This window comes from Acipenser ruthenus, chromosome 35, assembly GCF_902713425.1.
Source record: "Acipenser ruthenus chromosome 35, fAciRut3.2 maternal haplotype, whole genome shotgun sequence".
In the NCBI taxonomy this organism is placed as follows: Eukaryota; Metazoa; Chordata; class Actinopteri; order Acipenseriformes; family Acipenseridae; genus Acipenser; species Acipenser ruthenus.
In genome coordinates, this window is record NC_081223.1 from 4,694,408 (window position 1) to 4,717,568 (window position 23,161).

The following is a 23,161-nucleotide window of genomic DNA, read 5'->3' on the forward strand; positions in this document are numbered from 1 at the left end:
TCTCTCTCAATGTGTGTGTGTGTCTCAGTGTGTTTCTCTCTCAATGTGTGTGTGTGTCTCAGTGTGTTTCTCTCTCAATGTGTGTGTGTGTGTCTCAGTGTGTTTCTCTCTCAATGTGTGTGTGTGTGCTCCAGTGTGCGTATGTGTGTCTCTCAATGTGTGTGTCTTTCTCAATGTGTGTGTGTGAAAGCCTGAACACATTTCACTCCAGATTAGCACTCTCACACAGCAGCACATCAGCAGCATGGTGGAAATGACTTCATCAGGAACAAGAAGCCGCTTTATTTATGGTGGATCTGTTGACCTACAAATCTGATTATAATATTTTATTATCTTTAACAATAATAGGGGACTCCCGAGTGGTGCATCCTGTAAAGGCACACCCTGGAGTGCAGAATGCACTGTTTCGAATCCGGGCCTATGCCATCGCCAGCTGTGGCCAGGAGCTCCTAGGAGGTACCTAGGGGATTCCTAGAGGATTTCCAAGGGGCTCCCAGGGGACAGTGCACAATTAGCAGAGTGCCACCCAGGCAGGGGGGCTCAAGTCAGCTGGGTAATCACGGTCTCACCGCACACCAGTGACTCCTGTGGGTGGCAGACGCCCGCCTGCCTGCCTGCCTGCCTGCCTGTGAGCCGGCTGTGTTACACTGGGCTTGCAGTGTGAAAGAAAGAAACAAAAAAACAAAGAAAGAAGAAAGTGGACAGCTTGACTTGACAGCTTGAAGTACGGTGTTGTTTCAGAGGACTAAAGCTTGAGTGTGCTTGTCTGTCTCCAGCCTCTCCCAGCCGAGGAGGAGTCACTGCGGGGGTGGGGGGGGGGGAGGTGGGGAGGTGGGGTGGGGGGTTGTAGAAGCAGTGAGACAGGAGCTTTCTTAAAAACAATTGGACATTCCAAATTGGGGAGAAATCACGGGGTAAAAATAATTGACGATTCCAAAAAAAAAGAAACACTGATATGCTTTGATGTTAACATTTGAGGGGGTGACTGCTTGAAAAGGCATCTGTGACGGGGGACTGCCCCGTCTTTAAGAACGTGGTTGGGACTGGCAGGGAGGGGGTTAAATTCCTCCGTGCCAGGAAAACATGTGAGAATGTGGCTGGAGCCCTAATTGAATAATCAGCAATTATTGATTAATTGGGCTCCAGCCACAGGGGATAAAAGCCAGGGGAGAGGCCCTGGCTAGGGGGAGTGTTCTAGAAGGAGAAGAAACAAGAGTGTTTTGTGTGTGCTGTGTTTCTGGTTGTTTGTTTTTGAATCCAGTGAAGGCAACGTCCAGCCTGGAAACCTTTATTTTTGTAAGTTTTGCTTTTTTTGTTTTGTTTATTTTATGTTTAAAACCTTTTTGGTTGGCCCTTGTGCCGGTTTATTTTGTATTTTTGTTTATTAAAAACTTTATTTTTGAACGTTTAAACTGTCTCTGAGTCTCAACCTCGGTCATTTCCTGTCACAGCATCCCTCAGACAAACGGTTATAAACTTCAATGTATCTTTCAGTCTCGAGAATTCCAGTGATTAATTTGTTGATTCATTCATTAGTTCATCCCTTTACACTTCCAAACGAGTCACTCGTTCTCGCTTTCCCTCCTGCTGTTCTTTCTCTCACTTCCTTTTCCTCCCTCCCTCTCCCTCCCACTCTCTCATTAGTTTGTTTAATTTATTTATTTACACATTCATTCACAATTTGAGTGATTCACTATTGCTCTGCAAGCTGTTTGAAAACCAGAATGATTGGTTTACATCATAGACACGCAAACACAGAGACACAGGTGCACATTCTGAAACACACACACAGTGACACATGCACAGAGAAATACGCACACTGACACACAGAGAGACATGAACACGCGTACACACAGGGAAACACACACACTCACTGAGACACGAACACACACACACACACACACAAACACACACAGAGGGTATACAACTTAATAATTAGCTTGTCAGCTTGTAACCTGCTGATGAAGCCCTATGGCATAAACTTCAGTAAAAAAGACTAGGCCAGTTTCAATAAGACTCCCTATTGCACAGCAGTTTCAATGAGACTCCTATGACACAGCAGTTTCAATGAGACTTCTATGACACAGCAGTTTCAATGAGACTCCTATGGCACAGCATACATTCTACTGTTTAGCAGACTCTGATATTTTATTTCTTAGCAGACACCCATATCCAGGGTGACTTACAATTGTGATATTATTATTTACATACAATTACCCATTTATACAGTTGGGTTTTTTAATGGAGCAATCTAAGTAAAGTATCTGCTTGCTCAAGGGTACAGCAGCAGTGTGTGTGTCCCCACCTGGGACTGAACCTACACAAGAGCCTCCAGTCAAGAGTACAGAGCCCCCCTGACCACTACTCCACACTGCTGCTCCAGATATTGATTGAGACATCTGAAATCTCTTTATAATACACAGCAGCAGATACTGATATTGATTGAGCATGTCTGAAATCTCTTTATAATACACAGCAGCAGACCCAGATATTGATTAAGCATGTCTGAAATCTCTTTATAATACACAGCAGCAGACCCTGATATTGATTGAGCATGTCTTTAATCTCTTTATAATACACAGCAGCAGACCCTGATATGGATTGAGCATGTCTGAAATCTCTTTATAATACACAGCAGCAGACCCTGATATTGATTGAGCATGTCTGAAATCTCTTTATAATACACAGCAGCAGATACTGATATTGATTAAGCATGTCTGAAATCTCTTTATAATACACAGCAGCAGACCCGGATATTGATTAAGCATGTCTGAAATCTCTTTATAATACACAGCAGCAGACTCTGATATTGATTGAGCATGTCTTTAATCTCTTTATAATACACAGCAGCAGACCCTGATATGGATTGAGCATGTCTGAAATCTCTTTATAATACACAGCAGCAGACCCTGATATTGATTGAGCATGTCTGAAATCTCTTTATAATACACAGCAGCAGATACTGATATTGATTGAGCATGTCTGAAATCTCTTTATAATACACAGCAGCAGACCCGGATATTGATTGAGCATGTCTGAAATCTCTTTATAATACACAGCAGCAGACCCTGATATGGATTGAGCATGTCTGAAATCTCTTTATAATACACAGCAGCAGACCCGGATATTGATTGAGCATGTCTGAAATCTCTTTATAATACACAGCAGCAGACCCTGATATTGATTGAGCATGTCTGAAATCTCTTTATAATACACAACAGCAGATACTGATATGGATTGAGCATGTCTGAAATCTCTTTATAATACACAGCAGCAGATACTGATATGGATTGAGCATGTCTGAAATCTCTTTATAATCCACAGCAGCAGACCCTGATATTGATTGAGCATGTCTGAAATCTCTTTATAATACACAGCAGCAGACCCTGATATTGATTGAGCATGTCTGAAATCTCTTTATTATACACAGCAGCAGATACTGATATTGATTGAGCATGTCTGAAATCTCTTTATAATACACAGCAGCAGACCCTGATATTGATTGAGCATGTCTGAAATCTCTTTATAATACACAGCAGCAGACCCTGATATTGATTGAGCATGTCTGAAATCTCTTTATAATACACAGCAGCAGACCCGGATATTGATTGAGCATGTCTGAAATCTCTTTATAATACACAGCAGCAGACCCGGATATTGATTGACATCTGAAATCTCTTTATAATACACAGCAGCAGACCCTGATATTGATTGAGCATGTCTGAAATCTCTTTATAATACACAGCAGCAGACCCTGATATTGATTGAGCATGTCTGAAATCTCTTTATAATACACAGCAGCAGATACTGATATGGATTGAGCATGTCTGAAATCTCTTTATAATCCACTGCAGCAGACCCTGATATTGATTGAGCATGTCTGAAATCTCTTTATAATACACAGCAGCAGACCCTGATATTGATTGAGCATGTCTGAAATCTCTTTATTATACACAGCAGCAGATACTGATATTGATTGAGCATGTCTGAAATCTCTTTATAATACACAGCAGCAGACCCTGATATGGATTGAGCATGTCTGAAATCTCTTTAATACACAGCAGCAGACCCTGATATTGATTGAGCATGTCTGAAATCTCTTTATAATACACAGCAGCAGATACTGATATGGATTGAGCATGTCTGAAATCTCTTTATAATACGCAGCAGCAGATACTGATATTGATTGAGCATGTCTGAAATCTCTTTATAATACACAGCAGCAGACCCTGATATTGATTGAGCATGTCGGAAATCTCTTTATAATACACAGCAGCAGACCCTGATATTGATTGAGCATGTCTGAAATCTATTTATAATACACAGCAGCAGATACTGATATGGATTGAGCATGTCTTTAATCTCTTTATAATACACAGCAGCAGACCCTGATATTGATTGAGCATGTCTGAAATCTCTTTATAATACACAGCAGCAGATACTGATATGGATTGAGCATGTCTGAAATCTCTTTATAATACACAGCAGCAGATACTGATATGGATTGAGCATGTCTGACATTTCTATCAAACGGAAAAACGACTAAAAATAAGGAATACTAAAAGGACCATGTTCGCAAACTCAAAACAAGCGATACAAAGAAATACATACATAGACCAAACCCGTATATTTAATAATATAATATAGATTTTGTTGAATATATATGTGAATGATCAAATATATAACATTTCAAAGTACATAAATGAATATTTGAAAAGAGATGAAAAAAAATAAACAAACGAAGTCTATCTGCTCATTTATGTTATTAGATGCTCCTCACTGCGTGTTAAACTTAACAAAGACTTAAAATAAATGACAATAAATAAATAAATAAAACACATCATTGTCAATGTAAATCCATACTGCTATAAGATTCAGTATTTATTTTTACTTACCTTTGACATTTCGAGTACGGGAACCGCTTCGTAATTTCGACCGAGTCCCCATTTCTACTCTGTGCCGGGTGTATTCGTGTGCGGTGCTGCTGCTGCTATCTCTCCGCTGGAGTCTGGTGCTCTCTTTCGGCTCGACTGCGCCTATTATAGAGGGCAACTGCCTACGAAGCACTTGGGGGCTGCGACGGGAAACCCACACGGGCCAAGCCGGGGCATTGTGCGCCAAAGGCGGGATACAAAACCCGGCACTGTGCCCGCTGACGGAGCTCAGAAGCGAGGGAGGGGGGAGGAGACTCCGAGGAGGTCTATAAAAAGTTCAATTTCTCCGCTAAATATCAAAAGAAAAGAGGAAGGGATGAATGAAGAAAGGATGAAAAGAAGACGTCTGCGTCAATTTTTTAATGCTATTCCAAATTAATACGGATCTTATTTTTTTACTTTGAAGGTTCTGCGATCTAAGACACGGCTCACACCGCCGTTCACTCGCAGACTGACAGGCGCTCCGATACGGCAGGAAAGTTATAGGGGAGCCGCTGCAGGATTGAGGCTCTCTTTAGGACCATGGGTTAACAACTCCTGCACTAGATGGATGGACAGACAGACAGCTAGCAAGCAACTACTTTACGGTACCTCTTAGATTGTTCCAGTAAAAACCCAACTGTATAAAAGGGTGGCAGAATTTGTATACATTTGTGATTCTTGAAATGTGTATTATTATTATTATTATTTTATGTAGGCTGTGTGTGACAACTGTAAAATAAATAATAGGCTACTAATGTAAAAATAATGTGATATCGTCATCTCAACACTTAACGTGTCATGAGTATATCTTGTTATTTTCCTTGTATAACACTGTACAACTGCTGCCTGTGTGTGTGTGTGTGTGTGTGTGTGTGTGTGTGTGAGTGTGTGTGTGTGTGTGTGTGTGTGTGTGTTTTGTACTGGTAATAGACAGGACTGTTACTAGCCTTTTGGGGGCCCTAAGCAGGATTTGGTTTCCCCCCCCCCCCCCCCCCCCCCGCCACCCCCACCCCCACCCCCCCCAGTAGCACACTCCACTTGGCACGACATCAAAACAACATAGGCTTAAGACTACTGTCTTTCTTGAAACGTTTGTAAGAGCACACATATGTACGAGCAAACATACAATGTACAAATAAACATTTAGATTTTTACTGAGGCAAAAAATAAATAAAGTTGAACAAACCTCTTGCAGATCCTGTTCATGTTACAAAGGTAAAAGTTATCATCTTACAAAGCCTGAAGACTGTTCATGTAAACTGCTAAGCAATATTAAGTCTCTTGGATGATGATGTTAATGTTAAAATTTGATGACCCATATTATTTCAAAGATTAAAACTAATTGTCTCCCAGCAAAACCACAGCAACCTACAATGACCATATTCACACTGTCAGAAATATGTGATTTTAAAAGGACAAGAATATAACATCACTATTAATAAGTAGATGGGTTCATACCTTTATTGACTTGCATTTGGTTCACTGCTACTTAAGTTGCCTTACACTGCTGGGACTGGTAACTGCTGCTGACCGGTAAGACTGGTGCTGATACTGCTGGGACTGGTGCTGACACTGTGACTCCTGCTTTGAACGAGTTTAGCACACAGTTTCTCACTCAACTTTAATATATTTTTGTCTGTATAAATCGATGATAGGAAGTAGTACAGTACTTCAGGCGGGGGAAACCGGTCGCAGAGGTCCCGGTGCTGCCTGGCGCACAGGCCGGGTCGCTATAGATGCAAATACACAGCCCAAGATTATAGTAATGTGAATATATAAATATATATATATATAAATTTTACACTCTTAAAAAAGAAAGTGGGTACATTTTTTATTATTATTTTGGTCTTCACAATTAAGAATTGAGTCGATTTTTACCGAGGGCCTCGGCTGCCTCAATGTGTACACTGTGACTACGCGCCTGGGCACAGCCAGCATGCAAGCAAGCTACAGCAATAAAAACGGAGCTAAATCAAATAATACAATACCTTTCTCATGTTGTTTTTCTTCCTCAGTCTTTTTCTTTTTACGCTTCTTCGCGCCAGATTGGTACATTCTTGATCTTTTTTTCAGTCATAATTTGTTCGCAATCCTCAAAGAAGCCACCGGAGGCAGATATCACTGTGTAACAATTTTTTTTTTTTTTTTTTTTTTTTGGTTCCTGGGTAGTAAGTGTTATTTCCTAATTGCTTATGCCTCAAAAGTATAGAAAATGGCTATTATTCCCCACAAACTTTGCTTTCGTGTTACCAGGACAGTGATATTTTGAAATTGACCTATTTTCCAGAACATTCCAGATAGATTAAGTGCTGAGTAAACTTGGAGTAACTTCTAGAACTTTCTAGAACTTTCCAGTAATATAAATAGTAGTATAAATACAGGGGCCTTAAGCCCACCAGTTCAGTTTAGTTCCAGCTGCCTAAGTGGATACATATCTGCATTTTTCTGAGATGGCATCAAGAGGCTGCAACCATCCGGCAGACGCATTTTGCTATGTCTGCGGCCAATTTATCAAGACAAGATTGAAAAAGTACTCCGTGGAAGCCTGCTAAGATGTGTGAGGCCTACGAGGCATATTTCGGCATGCCTGTTGGGGATCAAGACAAACCCTGGGCACCTCATTTCACCTGCGAGCACTGCAAAAAAAACTCTGGTAAGATGGACAATTGTTGCTCGGAATTTTATGTTATAAAATTTGTTAACATTTTTAAAATTGTAAAAGTTTTTAATTTTAAAATGTTTTACAATTTTCAATGTTATTGAATAAATATATCATATATGAAAAATGTTGCGAGAATCTCTTACACATTAGTCATGTGTGAAATAAATGTATTTTTGTAGGATGGTACAGAGGGGAAAAGAGAGCCATGAAGTTCGCTATCCCAAGAATTTGGCGGGAACCCACTGACCACTCAAGCAACTGCTACTTCTGCATGGTGGACCCTTCCAAATGTCGGACTGGCAAGAATGCACCTGCTATCACGTATCCGGACCTTCCTTCATCCATCGCTCCGGTGCCACACTGCCATGAGCTCCCCGTACCCACTCCTCCGGAGAGAGAGCAGCCTTCTTTAGAAGTAAAGAGAAGGGTCTTTCAGGTACCATCAAGACTTCTTCCCTAAGCTGTCTGAGGCAAAGTTCAAAGCCGGTGTCTTCGTCAGACCACAGATAAAGAAGATCCTGGAGTGCAATGAATTCCCCAAGAAGCTCACTAGTAAGGAGAAAGCAGCTTAGAACAGCTTTGTCGCAGTGGTTCGGGGCTTCCTGGGCAATCACAAGGCCGAAAACTATGTGGAGCTGGTTGAGACTGGTGAAGAACTACGGCACAGTGGGCTGTAGGATGTTCCTCAAAGTCCATATCCTTGATGCTCATCTTGATAAATTCAAGGAGAACATGGGAGTGTACTCGGAGGAGCAAGGCGAGCGCTTCCACCAGGATATAATGGACTTTGAATGCCGCTACCAAGGACAGTATAACGAGAACTTGATGGGAGACTACATTTGGGGGCTGATTCGTGAAAGTGATTTACAGTATAATCTTAAATCTCGAAAAACTACTCACTTCTAAATCTTTTGTAGTCATTTTTGTATTACTTTAGTATAAATGCATATTAATTTGGATTCATATGTTGTTTTTTTCTGACTTTATGTGAACCAAAAGACACAAATTCGTCCGTTTTCTCATTGGAAAAAGGTAAATTTCAAAATATCACTGTCCTTGTCACAAAAGCAAAGTTTGTGGGGAATAGTAGCCATTTTCTATACTTTTGAGTCATAAGCAATTAGGAAATAACACCTACTACCCAGGAACAAAAATTGTGTTACATAGTGACGGAACAAGCCTGCTTGCTGCTACAAAAGCGGCACTATACTGAACTTTACCGATGCGTTAGGAATAGACACCATTCATTTATTCATGCTTTTACATATCAACTAATTGCATTCCGCATTTACAGAACATACATGATTATCGTGAACATTTGATAAAATCAAACAATCAAAAAATTCCACTGACTCACACTGCTTTCACTTTTTACCATTTACTTCTTAGCCCTTAGCTTGCGTCTCAATGCGTGATGATGTTGGTTTTGTTGACTCAGTTGCCATGGGAACGTTTAAAACTCCGCGACAAACTTTACTCAAATGCACAGCTGTACAGAACACACCCCCTCAGGCATGTGCTGTCTATTCACGGGAACAGACTACTGAACCAGTTAGTTCAGAAGATCGCTGGATACACAATAAACAATCTGACAATTTCACAAATAAACCCGTTTGTGTTCAAACCTATGAGAGGTGGAATGTAACAAAAATGTGAACTGCAAAAGCCGGAGCGTCAAACATCAACGACAAAGTTCAACATTTGAATTGAAATAACAGCTGTCAAATAGACAAAGCTCAACACTCGAAGATAATATATCAAATTGAAAATGTTCAACACACTAATTGAATTAATTATACATAAAATAATGAATGTAATTAAGCTCAATAATTGAAATGGGAACTTCAAATCTTAAATAAATTGATTACAATTCAAATTTCCAACACGCCATCAGATTTGTGTTTAGTCTGTTCTAAATCAATACTGCGCGTTGTATTTCAGGTTAAGCGCTGTGCTTTCCATTTGCCACTTGGTCATTCTATTCCCCGGGACTGCCCCTGTCATGGCAAATCTGACATGCTAAAGAGATGCTTTGCACTGTTTCTTAAATCAAGTGGCCTCAAATAAATTGTCTACTTTAATATCTGCTTAGCCTACCTATCAGTCTGGGGAAATTGTAAAAATGGGTAATTGACTTGTGGATGTTAACATCAGAACTCGAGCTGTCATTCTCGTCCCCTCAAACTGGCGCAGGCAACACATCTGCCTGGATTCCTGCATGATATAAATGTGTTTCTTCATTTGCGCGGCCTGCTTTTTATTATTCATTGGGGTTTGTTTACTACATGCCTCCATAGCTGAGCCTTTAATCAGACAGTCCTTGTCGGTGACAGTCCAGTTTGTTCCGCACGTACTTCTTCCAAACTTAAATTCAAAGTACAATCTTCTAAATGGATTATTATTATTATTATTATTATTATTATTATTATTATTATTATTATTATTATTATTATTATTATTATTTATTTTAATTAACGTACTGATTGAAAATTAGAGGACTAATATGAAAGAGGTGCGCTCATCAATTGCAGCTAATTAGCTCCCATTAGCACCTGAACCTCTTTATAAACACATTGCGCTCTAAGGAACACCAAACTCAGCTACTGACGGTTGTGTTTTTATTATTGTTTCTTTATAACGGTGAAAGAAGTTCACGGTCGGGGCTGCCTTGGATTTAATGATGCCGTGTTGTCTTAGATTTGGGTAATTGTTGATCTTTTCTCTACTTTAGAAACGTTCATTTTATTGTGTGTTTCTCACTTGCGTGTTTTTTTTTTCAATGCAGAATAACATTGCTGTTAGCAGTGTTAGTCACTGAAGTTTGGACGCAGAACCCGCCTCTAGGTACGATAACGGTCACTTCAGCAGACCTGTTCTTTCAGCTTCCTGTTTATTTGCCGGTTGTGTGTTTACGTATCGTTGTCTTCTGCAGGCTCGGTGAGGACAGAATGTCAAGGGATCGTTATGATGATGATGTTGGATAAGTCTTGTTGGAAAGTATTTTCGTATCAATGTGATTGGTGAGTGATCATTTTTCTTGAATAGAAAGCTTTTGATGTATAAAGCCTGTTGACTCGTAATGTAATAACCTGAATTAAGTACAGAGCACTCCCGCGCTGTATGGCATCAACCAGGCTTCGTTTTTTTTTTTTTTCAAATACAGGGTATGAAACTCTTGCGTTGCTGATCACACTAAATAATAGACCTGTGCTGCTACAACCTTGGTCAGATTTGTTGACTGCAAGTGCGCAGAATTAGAAATTATTTACTCTAAACCTATTGTTCCGAATGGGTGTATAATTCTAGAAATATAAATAGTTTTTTAAAAAATTGCAAAAAGTAGATGGGACGGGGTGGTGGGGGTGTTCACGTTGTTATATCTCTACATTGCTTGATCACGTGTACAGTTTCTTAAAAGGCCAACTTAATTTATTTTCCATAGACAATAAGGGGGTGCTTGTATCCCTCTCTCCAAGACTGGCTGCTCAGTGTGGATATAGCTTAACTGTTGACTTCTTGGGAAATGCCAAGTTCCTTGCTTCTGTGCTGAGTTGCTTTGCTCAGAACACAGTGAGTCATCATTTTATTTCTTGTAAACCTGTTTCTAATGGTGACATGCTGGGACTAACTTTAGCCTTTGTTTCCAGAATGAGACGTACAAATCGGTGTCTTCTCAAACAGTGCTATGACTTCAGCTTCCTCCTATGTTCAGAGCATGACATGCCGCTATTCTCCATGGGTGGAGAGGGAGATTCTGTGTGAAAGAAACTACATGGAGGTAAGGGCTGTCAGGATGTGATAATGCTGTTTCAGTATAACTTGTTGGGTTGTGTGGGTATGTTAATTGTCATTACAGAAGTGCTTCACTCATGACTAATTTCAATATTCTTTAGGTTTCTGTGAGAAGAGGTGTGCCACTTATTGAGCCAAACTTTGTTCAAGATTATCCTGATTGGTCCCTTGCATACCCTGAGGTAGAATCATGTGACTTTGCATTTGCTTCATTCACATCCCCTTGGTCTTGCCTAATTGAGGTCTACTCTACTGTCTCATCTAGTTGAAGCAAAATCTAACGGCCCCATTAACTTTAACCTGTCTCCCAAGAGGGTGGTCATATTGGAATTGTGTAACATTTAAGGCATTGGCTTTGTATACATATATTCTGTGATTTGTTTTGGTAAAACCATGATTGTGGTGAAGTTAACACTTTCTTGTCTGTGTGCAAGCCTTGTATTTCAACCACTGAGGTAGTGGCTTCATATGTGCAGGGTTATAAACCCTTCATGATAAATGTGTCCTGATATACCTTTTTGAAGTCTGCTGTATAGGAGCAATTTCAAGTATTGTCCTAAAGTTTGTTACACTGATATATTAAGGTCCAGTACAAATGAGTGGCTACAAACTCTGCCTGTATCCGATCCAGACCACATGCTTTCACGTAGGCTCTTTCGTACGCAGTTGTATTTGAGGATTCTCTGTTCCATTAGAGATGTTTGGTGATCATATAACGGTTTCAGTGATACATTGTTAATTTCACCCTTCAGTTTTAGTTCATGTTTTATTAAACAAGCCATCTGCTGTGACAAATCCTTTAGACTGGGGATGCTTTGTGTTCAAACTCCCTATTCTAATGTGTTTTTTTTTTTTTTTTTTTTCTTTGCTAGGCAACTGCTGCTGACAACAGCATCTGGAAAATTGTGTTCCATCTCCCAGCAAATAGAAAGACAACCATGACTGTTGCTCAGGCCATGACAAATGGCTATGGCATAAACACTACACCAACTCGAATTCTGGTTAGAGCTGCATACAACTCCACAGAAAGCCAGCCTCAGGTGGTAAGTAGTCTAGGCTTCATTGTTCTCCAGTACAGTATATCCAGACTACGAAGGTAGACAAGTCTTGCTTTTGTTTTGGTAAAATTCCCCCTCCCCTCTAACAGATCCAAACTGTACCAATGGCTGTGCTAAGGTCAACCACCTTTTATAAGCAAAGATGGATGGTCATGATGGTGGACACTGCAGTTACATGTCCTACTGGTGAGTAAGCTTATGGAGGGTAACGGTGCTCAAGAACTGTTCTACGTTTAAGTGAATTTTCTATACCAAGTCTATGGTGTTCCTTTCTGTCAGATGGAACAGCCTTCACAGAACAGATGATTACATGGAATGTTCCCCGTGTTCCACCTCCTCTTGTTCCGACACAACAAATTACTACCCTTGATGTTCAAATGGGAGTTGATGGTCGCAAGCTTGACCCTGCAACGATTCATAATGGAGATTATAAACTGGATGTCGGTCCCCAGCTAATCACTGTAAAAATTCCTGTGGGAGCTGATGGTGGATATTACAAGGTATGTAGAAGTTCAACATCTTCTAAATCCTTCTCATTTTAAAGCTTTCCTCTTAAGATGCTTCTGTGCTTTCAGAGCCATGTATTGGACAACACCTATGTGATCTCTTACTCTATTGAACCAATGCTGGAGCATACCTGGCAAGATGGGCCTGAGAAGACCAAGTACACAGTACTTCATCCAATAACCACTCCTTTCATGCCTCGGCCACCAGTTGTCACAAACAGTATGTAGAACTTGTCCACATGCTGTAAATCAAAGGGATTTGTTGCAATGCTCCACTTCATAGCCTTCATTTTAATTGCATGCTTTAATTTCAGACACTGTTCCTAAAGCCAGAGTGTTCAATGTGACCCTGGGGACATTCCTGCCTGATGTGGAGCTGGTCAAAATTATAGTTGGATCAGAGACGTTAACTGTGCCAGAAGCCAACCTAAAAGGTTATAATGTCCAGGAGCATGTCTTTCCCAATGGATCCAAGACCTACACTCTCCAGGTGCCATTTGAGGACCCCAATGTGAAGCAAAAGGTAACATCCCACCTGTTCAACCATCCAATTGCCCTTTGAAAACACTTGCTTCTTGTGGATGTGTTGCTTGCTGTCTGACTTTGGGTTTAATCCTACAAACCATTGCTTTTCTTTCAGGTAACTCCTCCAGACACCAGAACCTACATTCTGCCCCTGACCTACTTGCTGAATATAGTGCCAGAGAATACACCCTTTACTCATCCTGCTGTAGTTGAAGCCATTCTCAAAGACATCAGTAAGTGCCTGACTGTTTGTGGTCTACAATTACCCTTTTCTGACCAATCCAGTCCATTGCCCTGACAACTGCTCTTCCTCTTGCAGTTCTACCTACAGTAACTGGCTACTGTGATGGTGCTGCATTCTATACCATGGTAACATATGGCAACATGGGTCGCAACTGGGTTCCTTTTGTGGGCTCAAGAGAACTTGGTGGAAGTCTGATTGCCCTGTACAAGTATAATGCCAACGCTACCAATTTCTGGATGACTGCCATACAATTCAGTTGATGCCACATATGAAGTAAGTGATGAAACTTTAATGTGTTTTTAGTTGTCTTGGGTTCAACACATTACTGACCTGATGTATTGTCTCTGTAGGTGATCAGTTCTTCAGGCATCAGAAGCAGGCTTGACTTGACCTTGAAGGATATTGAGACCATGGTTGTGGTGGCTGACTTCTCTGTCCTGCAGTTTCCCTACAAAGATGATTGGTAACTCTCTTGCAGACCAAGCATTCTTTAGAATTAGCTGTTTTTGAGATTGGCCAAAGGTTGCATGGAGTGGTATTGAAGCTATAATCTGTTTCCTTAGCCTGGATCCAAATGCTGTGTTTCAGATTGCTTCACCAATGGAACTATGGCAGCTCTTGCTGTGAAAGTGGAATCTGTCCCCAGCTTGTCTCCAAGTCAACTATCTCTAAGGGATCCGAGTTGCCGGCCTCTTCAGTCTGATGCTATCAATGCGGTTTTCTACTTCAATGTCAACTCCTGTGGCACAACTAGAAGGGTTAGTATTGACACATTTAAAACCATATTTTGAGGAGGTTCAACATATTGACAAGTTGGCCACAACACCCATGGATCAATCTGGGGAGCCATGGTGACTGGTGTTTTCCATCAGCTGAATTACTTGCATGAATTGTGTACGTCTGAAGGATGCCACCTTTGTATTGAACTGCTTGTCCAGTTGACAAAGGTGCTGCGACACATGACTCTTGGTTATGGCATTGCATGTGCTGCCTATAGACCTTTTTGGGTCAATGGCAGTGAACTGGAAGGAGCGTACTAACTCGGGAAGATCCCGTGGTTAGTATGTAGGATGGGACTAAACTAGTACACGAGTTAATACCAATTGCAGCTCAAGAGTTGCCAGCTGTGTATTCAAATGTGTATTTGCAACAAATCCAAAATAACTGCTGTTGCCCTCTTGGCGGTTACTAAAACAATACCAAATTAGTCTAGCAGTTTCTGTAGACAGACTTGTGGTATCATACTAACTGTAACAAACATAATCTAACTGTAATATTCATAATCACTGCTTTTTATTTTTAAATTGTGAAATTGGTACAAAGTTAGTACACAGCTGGGGATGATCCTGAGTACCATATTAGCTAGTCTGCAACTTGGTATGCAGCTCCATACTAAATCTACAAGTTCATTGCAACCTGAGCCTTTTGTGATTTCTCTTCCAGTTTGACAACAACCTCCTGACTTATGAGAATGAAGTGCTGTTCACATCTTACCGGTAAGGATTGCAATCAAATTGAGTATCCTTGTGGTTGAGCCTGAAACTCTCCTAACCTCATCTTCTCTTTCCAGGTTGAGAGTTGCCTGTCACTACCTGGTCAATGACACCAAGGTAGTGCAGTTCTTGTACCAGAATAATCCTGCACCTGTAGTCCAGCCTGGCTTGGGGGACCTTGCAGTCATCATGCGGCTTGCATTGGGTATGACTTGGCAATTTAAATAATATAGATGCTCTAGTAGTGTGTTTCCACCTATAAAATTCTCCCTTGCATCTCTGCAGATTCAACCTACAATGACTTCTATGGCGCTCAGGATTACCCTGTTGTGAAGTACTTGCGAAGACCCTTGTATTTTGAGGTAGAGATCCTGTACAGCAGGGATCCACAGGCTGAATTGTGTTTGGAGAACTGCTGGGCAACCTATTCTGCTGACAGGAATAGCTCTCCAAAGTGGGATGTTGTTGTGGACAGGTAAGATGCTGGAATATGATATTTCTGCTACAAAACCTAGGGATTGGAGTTGTGGCTGATGTGCTCCTGACCTACTTTCTCTTTCTAGTTGTGAGAACTCTGCAGATGAGTACTTGACCATCTTTCACCCAGTCTCCAGCAATGCAAGAGTGCTGTTCCCTTCCCATCTGAAGAGGTTTGAAGTGAAAATGTTTTCCTTCAAGCGGCCGGGATGCACTGAAAGGACAGGTAAAGTTGAGTGTTAGGATGGGGATCTTGTACCACAATGCATGGTTTGGATTGCTTTGCAAGCAGCAAATAGTTGCTGTTCTCAAATCTTTAGTGAGTTGGAATGAAAACATGTAACTACACTTTTGCAAGAAACACTTATGATGCAATATATTTGTTTTTCAATTCAGTAATCCTCATTGGATGATGGTACTGCCTGATCTATTGATGCTTGTTTTGCTTGACAAGGTGTGCTGTCTTTCAGATTTACTTCCACTGCAGTGTTGTGATATGTGATTCAAACCGGCCATCAGACAGCCTCTGTAGGAGACGGTGCATTCCAGGGAAACAGAGGCTTGGTAAGAGCTCTGTCTAAGAAGGGGGGTACATTTTGCATGCTTTTTTGTCCGTTTGATTTGATGGACTCCTCCTAATTCCTCCTGTAGGTCGCAGTGCTGAAGGGATGGATGGTGGTGCATTAAAGGTGTTTGTGTCTTCTGGCCCAATTGAGCTGAAGAGAGATGGGTCCCTTCACTTTATGCCTAGAAGTGGTAATATGCATGATGTGAACACAATTGCAGTTCAAGTAAAATATAACACTTTTTATTCCTCTAACTATTTCTTTCTTCTCTTGCAGGCCAATTCAATGTGTGGTCCCTTCTGGGAGCTGCAATGGGTGTGTGTTCAGTGGTTATCTTCGTAGCTGGAGTTGTATCTTTCTGGAAACTGCCAAAAAGTGTGTATTGATAAATAAAAATCTTACTTGTAAAAGCTTCTTTTTTGTGCTTGACTAATTCTACCATTGATATGTCAGAATGGTCATGTCAATGGGATTTCCTCCTCTTTACTGTAGCAAATGCTTTGATTTTCCCTGATCAGGCCATTCTCAATATGGTGTGTTACTCAAGGACCCTTCACTAATTCACTGTGTGAACCCGGGGGCAAAGACTTTCCTCCTCCATTGAGCTGTAACACTATTTTTATATTGAACAGTAACAGGGCAATTACTATACTTTCAGTTATTTAGTATGATAAAATTTAAGGAAGAACCCCTGCCCCCTCATTTGTCCCTTTTATTAAATATGTATTAGGTAACAATTTTCATATAGAAATTCTATTTCAGTATACAATTTATATATTGTCATGAACCAGGCTTCAACAAGAAACAAACTAGAGCCCTGCATCACTGATTTAAGAATATATGTTTAACTGTTAATTATTTTGAAGCCTCGTGTGTAGAAATAGTAATGGAGGGGGGGGTTCATTTGAAAACAAAAGCTGGTGTAAAGTTAAAAGCTGTCCACCAAAGCCAGGCTTGTCCACTTTCCCTTATGTTGGGCCCTTCTCCCTGACAGATTCTCTTGTCTCTTTTAAATTTACATTGTGGTGGCTTCATAAATAATTTTCCCACTTGTTAATTTTTGTAGGCTAGGTATCCTCTACATTACGACTCATCATACAGTCACTGTGCTTCACATCACTTCCAGCTCTTAACTTCTAGAATAATTCCAGGTGTGTAAACTTCCCAATCTTCAGAATACAGTAAGCTTTTATTAACTTACATCCAATAATAAAACTAGTGGAAAATCCTTCCACTACAGCAATATGTTCCATACCAGGAACTCCTTTCAAAAGTAGAAACTAATTGTCTTCAGTTGAACTGTATTTGCTGCTGCTCCTCCTCACTGTGTCATCTGTGTTCTTTATTGTTTACTTTCCACACTGAATTCTGTAATTCATTAGCTATAAAGAAAACTACCACTTGAGGGTGCAGTGCATAGAAAAGGAGCACATACCAATCCATAAATCATAATTATACACGCCTAAATAAACTAAAATAAGAATACATTCCTGTGACGAGATAAAGCGATCCCGTGCTGTAAGCCTTCCTCCCAGCCGCCAGCGGGCTGTGAGCCAGCCTAGAAGGCCCCAACAGAGATGGTGTGACATGGTGTGACATGGCAGTTCCATCTTTGTTGAGGGCAACAACACGGAATGTCCTGCAAAGTCCCAGAATTGGGAGGAGATTAAAATTGCTGATTGGTGTTCCGCTGATCAGGCGGCGTTCCGCAGCACATAAAATGGGGCTGTGTTGTAGCAGTTGAGGGTGGTATCTGAAAGCACAAAGGAGTGTGGGAGAGGTACTGAGGGATAAAACCAAACAAATGCTCACTGTGACTTTTTTGACAGACATAAACAAACTAATTCAAAAGAGAGACAACCAACCAGGAGGTTGGACACCAGAATGGCCAGAAAGGCAAGGACAGCCACCCAGAGTCTGGATAATTTTACTTTGTTGTTTGTTTTGTCTCTCCACATTTCAGTTAGCGTTTCTCTTTTGTTTGGACATTTTCTTTTGTTTGTTGTCCTGATTACCACTGTTTGCAGACACTAATAAAGGAAAAGAAAACAACTTGTGTCATATCATACCATTGTCTGGACTTGATTATTTTTACACCTCCACCCAACTCAGCTGTCCGTGACAATTCCTTTTTTTAATAATCAAAATTCCAGTTCAGCTCCTACATAAGTTTTTGCAAAAGCAATTATTTTTGCTAACATTTCAGGTTCTAAAATCACTATTTCCAGCAGTGCAGTTCCTCCCTGTCTGTATTGGTCATACTTTAGGGCCCATGGGAAGCCTGTGGCAGGCATGCATTCTGGTTACCATGTGACTCCTTGTTTATTGGGACAATTCAGGCTTTTCCAATTGCAATGCATTGTGGTACATTCTACACCTCTTGGTCACTGTTCACAGCAGGACTACACTTCCCATAATGTATTGGGGTGTGAGTTGAAGAGCCTAAACTATCCCAGTGTGTTCTAGTGTGCATGAAGTCATATGGTAACCCTGCCCATGAAGGCCTGTTTCAGAGTTCTGCCCCATGCAGTCTCCCTTACTTTGAAAGCTCAGTGCTGACAGGTATGCATATTATAAAACACACACATGCAAAGAACAGAATTCTAGAAACAAACTTTATTATACAGTTCTGTACATATACATGCAAAATATAAAACATTAATATATCTCTTACATTTTTGCTTAGTGTAGTTTGTATTACTCCCGTTAGATTAAAAAAAAATCGAATACAGTGGCTAATGCAGCCTCCAGCGTTCAGCCACAAAACGGTAAAACTGCAAACAAACTACAATTCCCAGAATCCCTTGCCAGTTTCTGTAGTCCCATGTGTGATGCCATAGGTCTGGCTGCCTCTGAGTTGTGATTACACAGGCATAATCTACGTATTAGATTCCTTCTTGCTTTGACATGCTACTTTCAATATGCAAGTTTAGGGTGAAATTATCAATACTCCTTATATATACCTTGTTCTAGTATCACAAAAAAGTGCTTCTTAACAACATGTTGTTCTCTTCATGTTTGAGTGTGTGAGTTATTGGAACTGAATTCACTACACTGGAAACCCCGTGTGTAGTACGGGGGGTGTAATGTGTTTATATTATAAAGAAGACGGAGAGTTTGATGCGAGACTCGATCAGACACAGGCACATTCATATTACACTGTGTAACAATTATTTTTTTTTATTTTTTTTTTTATTTTTTTTTTTTTTGGTTCCTGGGTAGTAAGTGTTATTTCCTAATTGCTTATGGCTCAAAAGTATAGAAAATGGCTATTATTCCCCACAAACTTTGCTTTTGTGACCAGGACAGTGATATTTTGAAATGTACCTATTTCCAGTGAGAAAACGGGTGAATTTGTGTCTTTTCGTTCACATAAAGTCAGAAAAAAACAACATATGAATCCAAATTAACATGTATTTATACTAAAGTAATACAAAAATGACTACAAAAGATTTAGAAGTGAGTAGTTTTTCGAGATTTACGATTATACTGTAAATCACTTTCACGAATCAGCCCCCAAATGTAGTCTCCCATCATGTTCTCGTTATACTGTCCTTGGTAGCTGCATTCAAAGTCCAGTATATCCTGGTGGAAGCGCTCGCCTTGCTCCTCCGAGTACGCTCCCATGTTCTCCTTGAATTTATCAAGATGAGCATCAAGGATATGGACTTTGAGGGACATCCTACAGCCCATTGTGCCGTAGTTGTTCACCAGAGTCTCAACCAGCTCCACATAGTTTTCGGCCTTGTGATTGCCCAGGAAGCCCCAAACCACTGTGACAAAGCTGTTCCAAGCCGCTTTCTCCTTACTAGTGAGCTTCTTGGGGAATTCATTGCACTCCAGGATCTTCTTTATCTGTGGTCCGACGAAGACACCGGCTTTGACCTTTGTCTCAGACAGCTTAGGGAAGAAGTCTTGAAGGTACTTGAAGGCTGCCGACTCCTTATCTAGAGCTCTGACAAATTGTTTCATAAGGCCTAATTTGATGTGCAGTGGTGGCATCAGCACCTTCCGGGGGTCCAAGCCGTACTCATCATACTTCAAGGCGTCGAGCAAGGTCTTGATGCTGTTGTAATCCTCTTTGAGGTGCACCGAGTGAGCCAGGGGAAGAGACGGGTACTTGTTACCATTATGGAGCAGCACGGCTTTGAGGCTCCTGGATGAGCTGTCGATGAAGGACAGTATAACGAGAACCTGATGGGAGACCACATTTGGGGGCTGATTCGTGAAAGTGATTTACAGTATAATCGTAAATCTCGAGAAACTACTCACTTCTAAATCTTTTGTAGTCATCTTTGTATTACTTTAGTATAAATACATGTTAATTTGGATTCATATGTTGTTTTTTTCTGACTTTATGTGAACGAAAAGAAACAAATTCGCCCGTTTTCTCATTGGAAATAGGTAAATTTTAAAATATCACTGTCCTGGTCACAAAAGCAAAGTTTGTGGGGAATAATAGCCATTTTCTATACTTTTGAGGCATAAGCAATTAGGAAATAACACTTACTACCCAGGAACAAAAATTGTGTTACATAGTGTTATTAAACCTGCTATCAGACTCTCCGGCGCCGTCACTCTGAGTGCTCTTTGAAACAGACTGAGTTCGTATTTATATTCATGTTGGGTTAATCAGAGATGACTATCGGCGGCCCGTCTGTGGTACTACCGGAGATTTTAATTGCACAGTTTGTACCGCTCTGTGCAGCGCCGTCCCGTTTGTAACACGGTACGTGAACTGCATTCTGCTAAACAAAACATCACAACAGCAGCAGCAGTGCCATCTACTGGACAAAACCCAGACATGCACGTTAAAACAATTATCCAGTTCAATATCTACAAAGACTAAACAAGAAACTATTAGCGAAGCCCTGAAAAAGTAAATATTATACAAAACGGTTTAAAATCAAATGTTTAATTGTTAATAAAACCATTTTTAGATACTGTGGAACTACTTCTCTCAGGTAACACAAATAAAAATTATTAAAATAAGGTTTAAAGTCTTCTTTATTTACCAACAACACCACACTCATAGCCCCATTTAATAAGAGCAATAATACACTCCAGGGTCTGTGTGTTATCATGAGATATATCACCACTTCCTGGGCGGTTGAAGAACTCAACTTCGTCTAGTGCCTCCCAACGCACCCAAGGCGTGGTGATATTACCTCTTGATAATTATTATTATTATTATTTATTTCTTAGCAGACGCCCTTATCCAGGGCGACTTACAATTGTTACATTATTTTTACATACAATTACCCATTTATACAGTTGGGTTTTTACTGGAGCAATCTAGGTAAAGTACCTTGCTCAAGGGTACAACAGCAGTGTCCCCCACTGGGGATTGAACCCACAACCCTCCGATCAAGAGTTCAGAGCCCTAACCACTACTCCACACTGCTGTGTGTGTGTGATAACACACACACACACTGTCGTGTATTACTGCTTCATTAATGTAGTCATTAGGTTTATATGTCACATTACTTTGTTGTCACTGTATTGATTTAGATATTCTGGTTGGATACCTCAGAAGCCAGCGGAACAGCGTTTCTCCGACCCAGCGAAGGAAGTGTTTGTCCCGGATAACCTCTCCCGTGATGATCGGCGCTGCCATGACAACCCATGACATCACCCGCAGAAGTTACAACACCTCGAGTCATTTTTTGTAGCACAGTATTAACGTGTTATTGTTTTCACAAAATAACATCAATAAGATTATCAAATCACCTGCTAGTGTGTACTAAACAAAACCTCAAATATCACTGAATTGATACAGAGACAAGCCATGGCACCAGCAAGGGGTTACAATGAAATTAATAAATAAATTACGACATGAAACAAAAATACATGTGGGTATATTTTAATCAAAAATCCATGTGTCCATAATTCTGATTATTTATCTAAATAATCTTACAGCTAATTCTTTACAAATGATCAATTTCTATATTTCCCAGAGTGCTAATATGGTGTTATAATTTAACATATTAATGGCTTTTAGAAATCATCTATGCTAGTCTGCCCCTCAAACAATTTTAAATATAATTTAGATTTAAATGGCAGGTAGTATATAAATCAATTTCTAAAACAGGTCGCATTTTGTAATTTAAATAGGACTACTTATGAGCTACCAAAACGTATTTTTGCTTCATGTCGTTATTAATGTATTTACTTATTTATTTGGTTAAACTTTAATCCAGCCTTACATTTGAACTTCTATGTATGAATTACTGACGAGTAATATTTGTGATTCGATTACTCTAGCAGATGAACTGATAATGTATGGATGTTATTTTGTGAAAACAATACAGTATTAAAAAAAGAAATACTGCAACATTTAATAAATAAATAAATTATACACCAAACTGTAGCACATTTCTTTAGTCTTAATATCATAACAAATATACTTATTATAAATATGTACCTCCTTTTATTTGTTGGAAAACGGTCTGGAACTGAAGTAAAGGATTTTTTTAATACAGTGCTGTTTGAATATTTAAAATATGGTTCCCTTTCAAGTCGAAAATAACCATCAACATGAGATATTGCCGTCAGGCAGCACCGGTAGGCTGAGCTTTTATAGCAAAGCTGCCGATAGGCCCCCACGCCAGCTGCAGTGTAAGCCCGCCCCCCTGGGAGCTTACTTATCTGCGCGCGCGGGGATGCACTTCCTCTTTTGTCTTCAGCCTTGGTACGGTAGGTAATAGATAATAGAGCTTGTTAACTGATTGTACTCGATAAGCTTTACGCTTGAGAAGCTGTTTAATTACCCCTTCTCTGAGTTTTTTTCAGTTATTGTGTTATTTAGGATTATATATATTTCTTTAATATATTTTTCCTTTCGCTTTGCTTCGGCATCGCGTCTTCGTGGTCCCCGTCTTCCTTTTCTTATTGTTATTATTATAATATATAACTATATTAT

The 23,161-nt window shown here is 40.2% G+C and overlaps 1 protein-coding gene and 2 long non-coding RNA genes across 3 annotated transcripts; all 3 read left to right on the forward strand.

Annotated features, from left to right (window-relative positions):
• Positions 1 to 10,189: 10,189 nt before the first annotated feature.
• Positions 10,190 to 10,556, forward strand: LOC131705338 (uncharacterized). Its single transcript, XR_009310310.1, has 3 exons — positions 10,190 to 10,281; positions 10,364 to 10,422; positions 10,511 to 10,556. It is a non-coding gene; the product is annotated as an uncharacterized LOC131705338 (long non-coding RNA).
• Positions 10,557 to 11,059: 503 nt separating this feature from the next.
• Positions 11,060 to 13,972, forward strand: LOC117965222 (uncharacterized). The gene is made up of 10 exons (XM_059007729.1): positions 11,060 to 11,148; positions 11,226 to 11,356; positions 11,472 to 11,552; positions 12,243 to 12,413; positions 12,518 to 12,614; positions 12,708 to 12,928; positions 13,004 to 13,154; positions 13,249 to 13,457; positions 13,575 to 13,692; positions 13,779 to 13,972. Exons 2-10 carry the CDS (start codon positions 11,264 to 11,266, stop codon positions 13,961 to 13,963), a joined length of 1,326 nt encoding a protein of 441 aa, XP_058863712.1. The 5' UTR covers positions 11,060 to 11,148; positions 11,226 to 11,263; the 3' UTR covers positions 13,964 to 13,972.
• Positions 13,973 to 15,301: 1,329 nt separating this feature from the next.
• LOC131705339 (uncharacterized) lies at positions 15,302 to 16,649 on the forward strand. Its single transcript, XR_009310311.1, has 6 exons — positions 15,302 to 15,401; positions 15,482 to 15,671; positions 15,760 to 15,899; positions 16,144 to 16,237; positions 16,325 to 16,429; positions 16,516 to 16,649. It is a non-coding gene; the product is annotated as an uncharacterized LOC131705339 (long non-coding RNA).
• The last annotated feature ends 6,512 nt before the right edge of the window (positions 16,650 to 23,161 follow it).

Coding starts and splice junctions, on each gene's coding strand:
- LOC117965222 (XM_059007729.1), top strand. CDS start 11,264: ATGACTTCAGCTTCCTCCTATGTTCAGAGCATGACATGCCGCTATTCT. Junction 11,357..11,471: donor GTGAAAGAAACTACATGGAG/GTAAGGGCTGTC, acceptor AATATTCTTTAG/GTTTCTGTGAGAAGAGGTGT. Junction 12,929..13,003: donor CTGATGGTGGATATTACAAG/GTATGTAGAAGT, acceptor CTGTGCTTTCAG/AGCCATGTATTGGACAACAC.